Source organism: Lolium rigidum, chromosome 1, assembly GCF_022539505.1.
Source record: "Lolium rigidum isolate FL_2022 chromosome 1, APGP_CSIRO_Lrig_0.1, whole genome shotgun sequence".
Lineage (NCBI taxonomy): Eukaryota > Viridiplantae > Streptophyta > Magnoliopsida > Poales > Poaceae > Lolium > Lolium rigidum.
Genome location: NC_061508.1, coordinates 49,611,359 through 49,622,896, shown reverse-complemented (window position 1 = coordinate 49,622,896; position 11,538 = coordinate 49,611,359). Strand labels below are relative to the sequence as shown.

The 11,538-nt window shown below is 44.7% G+C and overlaps 1 protein-coding gene across 1 annotated transcript; it reads left to right on the top strand.

Annotated features, from left to right (window-relative positions):
- Window positions 1-3,651: 3,651 nt before the first annotated feature.
- Window positions 3,652-10,139, top strand: LOC124685318 (putative phospholipid-transporting ATPase 9). Its single transcript, XM_047219664.1, has 11 exons — window positions 3,652-4,432; window positions 5,374-6,725; window positions 6,802-6,912; window positions 7,006-7,282; window positions 7,396-7,484; window positions 7,597-7,705; window positions 7,899-8,111; window positions 8,218-8,340; window positions 8,433-8,531; window positions 8,611-8,802; window positions 9,239-10,139. Exons 1-11 carry the CDS (start codon window positions 4,034-4,036, stop codon window positions 9,866-9,868), a joined length of 3,594 nt encoding a protein of 1,197 aa, XP_047075620.1. The 5' UTR covers window positions 3,652-4,033; the 3' UTR covers window positions 9,869-10,139.
- The last annotated feature ends 1,399 nt before the right edge of the window (window positions 10,140-11,538 follow it).

Sequence of the window (11,538 nt, the reverse complement as noted above, 5' to 3'; positions counted from 1 at the left end):
TACTTGACCGGGGTGCCTTCCGCCATCTCGGATGTAGATGGCGATGCGGTGGATGTCGAAGATTGTCCCACCGGGCGTGCCGGAATGTGTTGCGGTCGAAACCCACCGGCGAGCAGCGACCGGCAACACCGTAGAGCCGGGAATCTCCCGGAGCCGTGGCTGGCCCCGGTCCCTCCGAGCGACGGCTCGCAAAGCCTTCCGGTCACACGTCCGATGTCGTCGCAAGGGCGTGCCACCCGACCTATACCCGGTCAGGAAGGTGTTGGATGATGCCTCGCTTAGTTTCCTGCATGGCATACACGTAAACGTTAAATACGAGCCTCGATCGGCTCTCAGGTTGTCCTGTGAATCGGCTCAAAAAGCCGATCCACCCATGATTCGTACGAGGTGTACGAATATATGGTGGTCCTGCTTGATCAAGATAAAGCTAAAGCGATCTACGACGATTTAGGGTTTTCACCGCATAATCGGATCTTCCTACTCACGATTGGGCCTCGCGCTCGCGTACGGTGACCGTAAGCCGATCCTAGACAGGGCCTAAAACCAACACGAGGTTGATCCCCGAACATCCCGTCTAGGGCTAGCAAACTCCACCGTACACGCCGCTGGATCCTCCAACCCTTTGTAAGGCCTAACTATTGCGGATATTAAACTAATCCTTGAAGAACAAGGAGCAACCGTAACGGATCGGATCTACTAAACAATGATCAAGCGGGTGCCGCCCCTACACCTAAGATAGGTGTAAGGGCGGCTAGATGCCTAAGGGTTGCACTACGACAAGCATATGATACGAAGAACAATGCTAACCCTAACACATCTAAGATAACTACGTTGCTCGCCATCAAAAAGGCTTCAGTACGAGCAACGCATGAACAACGTAATAAGCTTACGCCGCCTAGATCGCAAGATGCGATCTAGGCAGCATGGTGCTTACCAGGAGAAACCCTCGAGACGAAGGAGTTGGCGATGCGCCGAGATTGATTTGTGTTGAACGTTGGTTGTTGTCTATTTCATAAACCCTAGATACATATTTATAGTCCAGGGGACTTTCTAATTCAGGCGTGCACCTAACCGTGCACGGGTAAAACTCTAACTCCTAACCGACACGTATCCTACTATGGTACAGATACACGGGCAATTAGCCCAAACTTGGTACACAAGGCCGATTCACGTATTTCTTCTATGTATATTCTTCAAGCCCATCTCCAATCGCGGCCCACCTCTGATCCGGTCAAATTCTGGTGATAAAAGCGCTGCAAGAAAAGCTTCAATCCGATCAGGGTTCCTCTGGGGCTGCACTCGGGTGCCAACATTGTCATAGAAACATGACAAGTTCAACCCTCTCTCATCTTCAATGATCATGTTGTGAAGAATCACACAACATGTCATGATATCAACAAGAGTTTCCTTGTCCCAAAACCTTGCAGGACCTTAGACAATGGCAAACTTTGCTTGCAAGACACCAAAAGCTCTCTCAATGTCCTTGCGGCATGCCTCTTGATTTTTGGTGAAGCAAACTTCCTTTCTTGTCAAGGCCTTGTCCTTTTTCTCATACATTCCATGCCATGCTTTTGGACAATTTTTCCATGTCCAATGCATGCAATCCAAACTACCAAGCATCCCCAGCCACACCCTCTTTTCATTGATCTCCATGAGTCTTTTCGTATCTTCCTCATTTGGAGCTCGGAGATACGTCTCATCATACAACTTGATCACCATCTTGGCAAACATACGCACGCAATCCGTGGTTGTTTGTACACCAATGCGAAGGTACTCATCGGTATAATCTGCTAGTATACCGTATGCAATCACCCTCATGGCGGTAGATATTTTCTGATATGGGCTAAATCCCATGACTTGGGCAACGTTCCTTCTTTGCTTGAAGTAATCGCAATTTGCCTCGCAATCTCTGACGATTCTCTCGAACAAAGTCCTACGCATTTGATACCTTCTACGGAAGAGGCGGGGAGGATAGGTCGGTACCTCGGCAAAATAATCTTGCATCAGCTGTTCGTGGCCGAGTGCGCGGTTCCGCGGAATGCACATACGCCCAATGGTGGATCCTTTCCTCTGATACAGCAGCTTGGCGCGGTCCTCCATGTGCTTCATGCCGAACAGGAGCAACATCATCTCCGTCTCGTCGTTCAGCACCTCGTCGAGGTCCGAATCGTCGGAATCCGACGAGGACCAATTGGTCGACGAATCCTCCAAATCCGCCATATGCACATCCTCCGAAGCCATCTACCACGGTGAAGCATAGATCAGCCTCCAAACACGTCCATTGTACCGGCGAAAACGAAGAGGAACGCGACAGAATACTCACCGGCGAAAACGGAGGAGAAGACCGCGGCGGGGGTGCGGCGGCGCGCGGAGGAACGCGGATCTTCGGCGAGGGTGCAGCGGGCGTGGACGCAGCGCGGAGCGGCTCGGCGGGCGGCGGAGGGGGGCGGATCTGAAGGTTTCTGGCGGCGGCGCGGAGGAAAACGGGTGGGGAAACTGAATGTCCACGGGCTGGCTGAAATGGGATACTGGTTTGGCCCTCTATTCCCGCTCCCACCCTGCACAAGTAGGGGATGAAGACCCGCCCCGTAATCGAAACCGGCACGACGCGGGGCCATTTTTACGGGGCCTGCTAGACGGCCGGGTAGAGCCCAAACCCGTATTTCGACTGTTATTATACGGGTTTCGTCCTTTTAAGACCTTGTTTGGTACTAGTGTTTTAGTGGGAATTAGTGGGGATAATACTCTAGAGTATAATCTCTGTTGTTGCCCAATCCCCACAAAACCCCATCCTTAATCCACTAGGTAGGGGTAGAGTACTGGGGATTGCAAAAATTACACTAAAATTTGGGGAAAAGTGAAGATAAGTGGAAATTAAACTCGCTCATACTCTAGTACCAAACATGTATTGGGGATAAATGAGAATTTAAAGTTTGGAGCTGATTATCTCCGCTAATCTCCACTAAAACTCTAATACCAAACAACCGGGGTCTGTTATCAAGTAAATGTACATCAGCCGTTGGGCGTAAGGAAACGGCACACGCTTTACCACACCCCAACGCGCCCCAGGACAGGCGCAGGAGCAGCAGCGGCACTGCGGCGCGGCCAACAACCAAACCGGCCAACCAAAGAAGCCCTCTCCCACCACCTCCGTCGCACACGTCCACGACTCTGCCTCTTCCTCCCTCCCCGACTCCCCGTCGCGTCGCCCACTCCATTCTTCCTTCTTCCATTGACCCCTCGCTCGCGGCCGGTCTCTTCCTCCACAAAGCTTCCAGTCTTCCTCCCCTATCCCAAACCTCCCGCTTTTCTGTCCAGCCGCGTCTTCGATTCCTTCGCAAAAGAAACCGCGTGTGTGCGTGCGCGCGTCGGTTCTGTTCCTTCCTTTTCTTGCCCGCCGCTGCCTGTCCGTCCTGGTTGGCGCGCATTGCCTTGCCACCCTCGCCAGATTCCTCCCTTGCCGCGCGCGTGAATAAGTTTTGGAATTTTTCTTTCTCCCAGACGTTTCTTTTCTTGGCAACAACCAAGCGCCGCCGCCGCCGCCGCCGACGCATGGATCAGGGTCCCCCGTGCAGGAGCCGCCTCGAGCTGGGATTCCGGGAGGCTTCGGGACTTCGCCGCGCCGGCCAGAGGCCCGACGGCGTCGTGGCGCTGCGGCCCGGCGGGATCTCGGGCCTCTGTTGAGGCGTTCCTGTCAGGTGACTACTGTGCCGGTTTCTTTTCTGCCTGCGTGCGTCTTGCCTGCATTCTTTTTTAGGTAGGTGGAGGTGTAGCCTTGTTGGGTGGGAGCACCGCCTGAATTTATTGCTCCCAAGCCGTTTCTCCGATCGCCGCTTGAAATCTGACCTCTTCTTGCTCCTCGCAACTGATCCTCTACCTGATTCACTCTCCCCCCCAAGGGCTGAAAAATTTCAGATTCAGCTCAGTAAGCCTGACCACCAGAAAGTTCAGTGTCTCTGCTGGCACCAAGAAAACCCGACCCTCCTGCCTTGATCAGCTCCCAGCGGTAATCTGATTCTTCCCCACCAAAGAAATGGCACGGGGAAGGAGGACGATGCAGAAGCTGAAGCTGAGTGCATTGTACAGCTTCGCGCTCTGCGCCAAGGGCTCCTCCGAAGACCAGTCGAAGATCGGGACGGCGGGCTTCTCCCGGGTCGTTTACGTCAACGATCCCGACAGGCATGAAGCAGAGGGCTTCAGGTACCCGCGCAACGAGGTGTCCACCACAAAGTACTCGCTCGTCACCTTCCTGCCCAAGTCCCTCTTTGAGCAGTTCCGGAGGGTCGCCAATTTCTACTTCCTTGTCTCGGGCGCCCTTACGCTGACCAAGCTCGCGCCCTACTCGGCGGTCAGCGCGCTTCTGCCGTTGTTCTTCGTCATTACCGCGACGATGGTGAAGGAAGGAGTCGAGGATTGGAGGAGGAAACAACAAGTATGTTCCTCTTTATCTCTGCTTCAAATCCTTGCTAGTTTGAATAATATTTACTGAACTTGTTTTGATTTGTATGGGTAACATGTTGTGATTCACAAGAACTTAGTATGTGTGGTCTGAACTTTCTTCACAAAGGGGTTTTCCTTTATTCATGGTGAGGTCTTTTTTATTCCGCTGCATGTCTGCTCTTGTATCTTGAGACATAGGAAGGAACTTAATTATCTGGAGGAGCTTTCTTTCTGGATTAACCAATAAAAAAGGTTGTAAATTGACTGGAAACTAAATTTTTTTTTTACTATTAAACTGTTAATTATTTAAGCAATCACAAATAACTTAAGGTCAGATAACTGTTAATTGACTGGATACGATGAACCTTAGCATACATATGATGCTTTGTATTTTTAGGGTAATGATATGTGTTGCTTTGTTGCAATTTGCAACCAATGCCCCTGAGCAACGTTGCGTATTATTTCTGTTTCAGCATTAGTGTACAGTAATCTTTTCTGCATACTTGAGATGTTGTCATACAACAACAACATCAAAACCTTTGTCTCAGGCAAGGTGGGGTAGGCTACATATGAAACCCAACAGCAACGTATGGAAATAAAAAGAGAAAGAGAGAAGTCAGTAAAAAAATTGGCTTTTTCTATTTTAGGAAGCTGATAAACTAATTTGGGAAGAATTTGTAGTCTTGGTTTTAGCACACGGTTTCAGCCCACAAAAACTATCATTTTTTCTGTGATGTGATAAATGTTCAGTTTTTTCTAGATACTATTAAGCTAGACCATAGCTGAATTTGTTATGATGCAGTCTGTGATGGTCTTTTCCACAAACATTGATCTTGAAATTTGCTGCATTATCTCTATGATTTAGTTATATGTCTATGCCTGCTCTTATGTTGTTGGTATGTTAAGTTGATATAAGTGCAATTCTTCATTCAGGATCATGAGCTCAACAATCGAATAGTAAAAGTGCATAGAGGGAATGGCAGTTTTGAGGAGACAAAGTGGAAGTATATCAAAATTGGAGATGTAATAAAGGTGGAGAAGGATAATTTCTTTCCCGCTGACTTGATTCTGCTTTCATCTAACTATCCAGATGGAATCTGCTATGTAGAGACTATGAACCTTGATGGTGAGACAAATTTGAAAATTAAACAAGCTCTTGAGGTGACATTAGATTTACAAGAGGATGCTAGTTTCGGAAACCTCAAACCAATAATCAAGTGCGAAGATCCAAATGCGAATCTTTACTCTTTTGTTGGTATTGTTGAATGGAAGGGCATGCAGCATCCTTTGTCACCCCAACAACTTCTTCTTCGGGACTCAAAGCTGCGGAATACTGATTACATATATGGGGCTGTCATCTTCACAGGTCATGATACAAAAGTAATGCAAAATGCAACTGAACCACCATCTAAAAGAAGCAAGATTGAGAAGAAAATGGATAAAATCATTTACGTGCTAATGTTTTGTCTACTCGCAATTGCAACACTTGGTTCAGTCTTTTTCGGTATATGGACCAAAGATGATTTAAAGAATGGTAAGCCGAAACGGTGGTATCTTCGGCCAGATGATTCAACTGTCTTCTATGATCCAAAACGACCAGCTCTGGCATCCTTCTTTCATTTGTTGACAGCCTTGATGTTGTACAACTACTTTATCCCAATTTCTTTGTACATATCCATTGAGATGGTTAAGATCTTACAGGCTCTATTCATCAACCGGGACATTGAAATGTATCATGAAGAATCAGATAAGCCAACTCATGCTCGTACCTCGAATCTAAATGAGGAACTAGGTCAAGTTGACACAATTCTCTCTGATAAGACTGGTACATTAACCTGCAACATGATGGAGTTTATCAAATGCTCGATTGCTGGCACTGCCTATGGTCAGTCTGTCACAGAAGTTGAGAAAGCTATGGCTCTAAGGAAAGGGGTGCTGTTAGATGATGAGATAGAACCTGGAGGGCACAAGGAGAAACAGATAGATGAAAGTCCTCATGTTAAAGGTTTTAATTTGAAGGATCCACGTATTATGGATGGAAATTGGATTCATGAGCCTAACAAAGATGTTATAAGAGATTTTTTCCGTCTGCTAGCCATCTGTCATACATGCATACCTGAAGTAGATGAAACTGATAAGGTTTCATATGAAGCTGAGTCCCCAGATGAAGCTGCATTTGTCATTGCTGCAAGAGAATTAGGGTTTGAGTTTTACAAGAGGGCACAAACAAGTATAGTTATTCGTGAACGGGATCCTAACCAACATGTCGTAGATTATCAATATAGGCAAGCCAATTTTTTTTTGTTTCCATATAGGGCACTTCTTATTATATAAATTTGACCCTTTAGCATTCTCTTGCAGAAAATATCAGCTCCTAAATGTCTTGGAATTCAGCAGCTCACGGAAACGGATGTCTGTGATAGTAAAGGAACCAGAGGGAAAGATATTACTGTTTAGCAAGGGTGCTGATAGGTAAGTAATCCAATTGATCTAAATTCTGTATCGTTTCACAAATAAACTTTTATATTTTCCATGCCTTCTTATCTGTCTTTTCCGTGTGAACAGTGTGATGTTCAGAAGACTTGCACCAGCTGGAAGAAAATTTGAGGAAGAGACTAAAAGGCACATAAATGAGTATTCTGATTCTGGTTTAAGAACCTTAGTTCTTGCATACCGTGTTTTGGATCAGGAAGAGTACGAGAAATTTGCTGCAAAATTCAACACTGCCAAAATATCTGGAAGTGCCGACAGAGATGAAAAAATTGAAGAGGCTGCTGACAGCATCGAGCAGGACCTGCTTCTTCTTGGTGCTACTGCTGTTGAAGATAAGCTCCAGAAAGGGGTATGATTTTGTGAACTGTCCATGTTTTCTAGTCTATTTAATTTTATTTAAATGTAGTGTAATAAATATTAAATAGTTCTTGCTCATTTATGCACATGTGCATTTATATTCAGGTACCAGAATGCATTGACAAGCTTGCACATGCGGGAATTAAGATATGGGTGCTTACGGGTGACAAAATGGAGACAGCTATCAATATTGGGTATATATTGTACTTTTAGATGAAAACATATCTTTTTTGTGCAACCAGCTATTCTTCTAGAAGTTAAAGTTGGATATTTCCTTTTCTGATTCATGTGTTTTCTCGTCTTCAGCTTTGCTTGTAGCCTGCTTAGACAAGGAATGACACAGATAATCATCACATTGGAAGCACCTGACATCATTGCGTTGGAGAAAAATGGAGACAAGTATTCCATTGCAAAGGTGAATAAATGATTGAATTCCCTTTGTCACTGAATCACTATGTATGTAATTGTTATTTTCAGATCACTATATTCACAGAAACACTCGTAAATGTTTATAAAAAAGAGCTTAACAAAACAGGCTTTCACATTTACAATTCTAACCCTGAACAATCAGTACAACCATAAGTAGCTTCTCTCTGTTGGCTCTTCAGGCATCAAAGCAAAGTGTTATGGATCAGATAGAGGATGGAATAAAACAAGTTCCCACCTCTAGTCAGTCCAGCACAGAATCTTTTGCACTGATAATTGATGGTAAATCATTAACTTATGCTTTGGAAGATGATGTCAAGTTTAAGTTCTTGGATCTTGCTCTCAACTGTGCATCAGTCATATGTTGTCGATCTTCACCGAAGCAGAAGGCATTGGTAAGCCTTTTCACTTTTCTACAATTCATATTTATCCATCTAATTTTCCTATTGTTATCTGTAAAAGCTTACATGCAAATATATTAATATGTTACAACAATCGCAGGTTACAAGACTAGTTAAGCGTTCAAATAAAGTCACCTTAGCAATTGGTGATGGGGCAAATGATGTTGGCATGCTTCAGGAAGCTGACATAGGGGTTGGCATTAGTGGTGTTGAAGGGATGCAGGTTGCTACTTTTGATGCTTAGTAATTTTATTGAATGCGATTATGCTACTAGGGTTATTTAATGGTTAATTCTCTCTTTTCAAAATGTTACAGGCTGTCATGGCAAGTGATATTGCTATTGCCCAATTCCGTTTCCTGGAACGGTTACTTCTGGTGCATGGGCATTGGTGTTACCGACGTATTTCAGTGATGGTATACTTTATGCTTTTTGACCTAATAATCAAATTCTAAAATTCAAGTATTATATTGATATTCTCTTTTCTTGGTGCAGATATGCTATTTCTTCTACAAGAATGTGACTTTTGGCGTCACCATCTTTCTGTATGAAGCGTTTGCATCCTTTTCAGGGAAGCCAGCATATAATGACTGGTTTTTGTCACTGTATAATGTTTTCTTCACCTCCCTTCCTGTCATTGCGTTGGGAGTATTTGATCAGGATGTTTCTTCCCGGTTGTGCCTACAGGTGCGTCAATGCTAAACCACTTACAAAAGATAAATTTTCACAATAGTAGTAAATTTAGGAAACAATCCATCTCAATTTTAAATACTCATGAAACATGTACTTTCATCTTGTCTGAAGATTAGCCAAATGGTTTTGCACTGCTATGGAAGTTTTTTTTTTCATTGCTTGAGTTGTCTAAACCCTTGCGTCATAGTCCTCAACTTTATGAAAAGAAATCATCTAAAAATATACATTAATCTAGACAATTAATCAAAATTTAACTATACATTTGTCTAATACATAAAATTTATGACAATTGCAGTAATTAATTTCCTGGCAACCTAAGAGGTAATCCCTTAGGGTGAACAAACAGCCACCAGCTTAGATCTTTGTAAGAGTAAAGATAAAGAAACCACACAGTTTTTAATAAAGTGCCTGTTTGCATTTTACTTAACAGTATCCAGAGCTATACCAAGAAGGTGTGCAGAATGTACTGTTCAGCTGGCGTCGGATACTTGGCTGGATGATTAATGGTGTCATCAATGCTGTCTTAATATTCTTCTTCTGCACTACCGCCCTGAAGGATCAGGCGTTTCGTCAGGATGGCCAAGTTGCAGGCTTGGATGCCCTAGGTGCTGTCATGTACACTTGTGTCGTATGGGTTGTGAATTGCCAAATGGCACTCTCGGTGAATTACTTCACCATAATCCAGCACATATTCATATGGGGTAGCATTGCTGTGTGGTACCTGTTCCTCTTGGCTTATGGCGCTGTTGACCCAAAGTACTCCACAACAGCATATATGGTCTTCATTGAACAGTTGGCGCCATCACTGTCATATTGGCTGGTGACACTTCTCGTGGTGCTGGCAACACTCATCCCTTACTTCTGCTACGCCGCAATTCAGATCCGCTTCTTCCCAATGTTCCATAACAAGATTCAGTGGAAAAGATACCTGGGGAAGGCTGAAGACCCAGAGGTGGCAAGGCAGTTGTCTTCACGACAACAATCATCATCACACCCAAGGATGGTTGGGATCTCTGTTCGTCGTGACGGCAAGGCTATGGAAGTTGACAAAGGAAACTGATCTAGAAGTTCAAGGATAACTTTTTTTTTTATAGATTTTGTGTTTTGTACAGATTATAGAATGTTGTTGTCTCCTAAAAGATGACAAAAGTGGACTGAGAAGAACTTGTGAATATTCTTGGTTTGTTGGTGCCATGGAGTTCTTCCAGTTCAGAGGATGGAGCTAGATCACAGGATTTCTTAGATAGGTCCGAGAAAGAACAAGATAATACCTGGTGTAAAGTTCATTTAGAAATTGAAGGATGTGCATTTGTTTCCCCCGCTTTTACTTATGCACCTGTTTATTCTTGGGATCTGATGGTAGGATTTCGCTTTGTTTCATGACTTTTACTTCATAATTGCACTGCACTTGCAGAAACAGAGTTTTTTTCACGCTTAACTGCAACAATCTGATGAAAAGGTGTGTGAAGGGAATCTCATGATATATTTAACTGACACCGTAACACTACTCTTGCTACTACAAAAGAAAGAGAAGCTATGTGTGACAAAATCTAAACAGTTGGTAAGATTTGAAGCACCTCATTTTCATTGAACTGGAATTTTTTTCCATGTTAATTGGGGAAAAAAAGACAACTAAAGAATCTCTCGATAAACAAGAGAAGGAAGAAAAGATTCTGCTAACATTAAGTAACACTGAAGGATGCAAAAGAAGATGATGATTATTACATTGGCATATATGCATCTTTTTTTTTTATTGGTCTTTCCTACTATCATACTACTAACCTGCAAAACTGCAGCAACGAAGAGCAGGAAACCTGAAAAAAGCAATCGATCACGGTTCAGGTAACGGCGGCGCAGCCGGCTCCTTGGTCTCCTCCTCGGCTTCGGCTGGCCTGACCGGCCGCCGAGGCGCTCGCGTCCACCAGCATCTCCGTCGGCCGGCGGCCGCCAGCCTCGTGCAGTCGTACCGCTCGTCGCTCCCCTGCGCATGCGCTGCGCACACGCGGCCAAAGAAGCAGGACAGGGCGGTGAGCAGCAACACGACCGCGAGCACACCGAAGAACGGGCCGACGGACCCCGGCACGCTCCGCGGGTGGGCGGCCGCGCCTGACACCTGGTAGTCCGGCAATGGCATCGCCGGCGTGGCGGTCGCCATTTCTCAAGAGAGATACGGTGGTGGTGGTGGTGAGCATTTGTTGGACAGGGTGAGGGGAGCATGGGTGGAAGGAATAGAAGGAAGTGGGCAAAAGTGTCACTTGCTTTTGAAATTTGGTAGCAGCAGCAGAGCGGATAGGAAATAAACAAAGGCCAGGAAAAAGGAAGGAAAGTCTTGCAAGGCCAGCTTTGTATTAGTGTGGTGTGGAAGATTTAAGTGGACGCCAACATGGATAAAAAGAGGAGAAAGAAAGCTAAGAAAGATAAAGGAACTGTTCTGAACTTCTGGTCTAATGATGGAGCATGCCAAGAAGAAGCTCTTTGGATGGATATAAACTAAAGCAGGAAAGAAGATGTATCATTCGAGCAGAAATCTAAGGAAAAATATCATGTACGTTTTAGGATTGTAGGGAAAAGGAGACCATTGAATAATTATTTCTTAGTTGGAAACAATTGCAGCTTTGTTAAAATAAGTTAACAATTGAAGTTGCTTTGCTTTTAAACGCTGCCACTCTTGACTCATTGACAACATTGTTTTTGACAGAATTTAGTTCATGGTGTCTCAGTCATCTATAG

Bases quoted from the DNA above. Each gene is read 5' to 3' on its own strand.
- LOC124685318 (XM_047219664.1), top strand. From the start codon at position 4,034: ATGGCACGGGGAAGGAGGACGATGCAGAAGCTGAAGCTGAGTGCATTG. The intron at 7,283-7,395 runs GTATGATTTTGT...ATTTATATTCAG, and splicing joins AAGATAAGCTCCAGAAAGGG to GTACCAGAATGCATTGACAA. The intron at 8,112-8,217 runs GTAAGCCTTTTC...CAACAATCGCAG, and splicing joins CACCGAAGCAGAAGGCATTG to GTTACAAGACTAGTTAAGCG.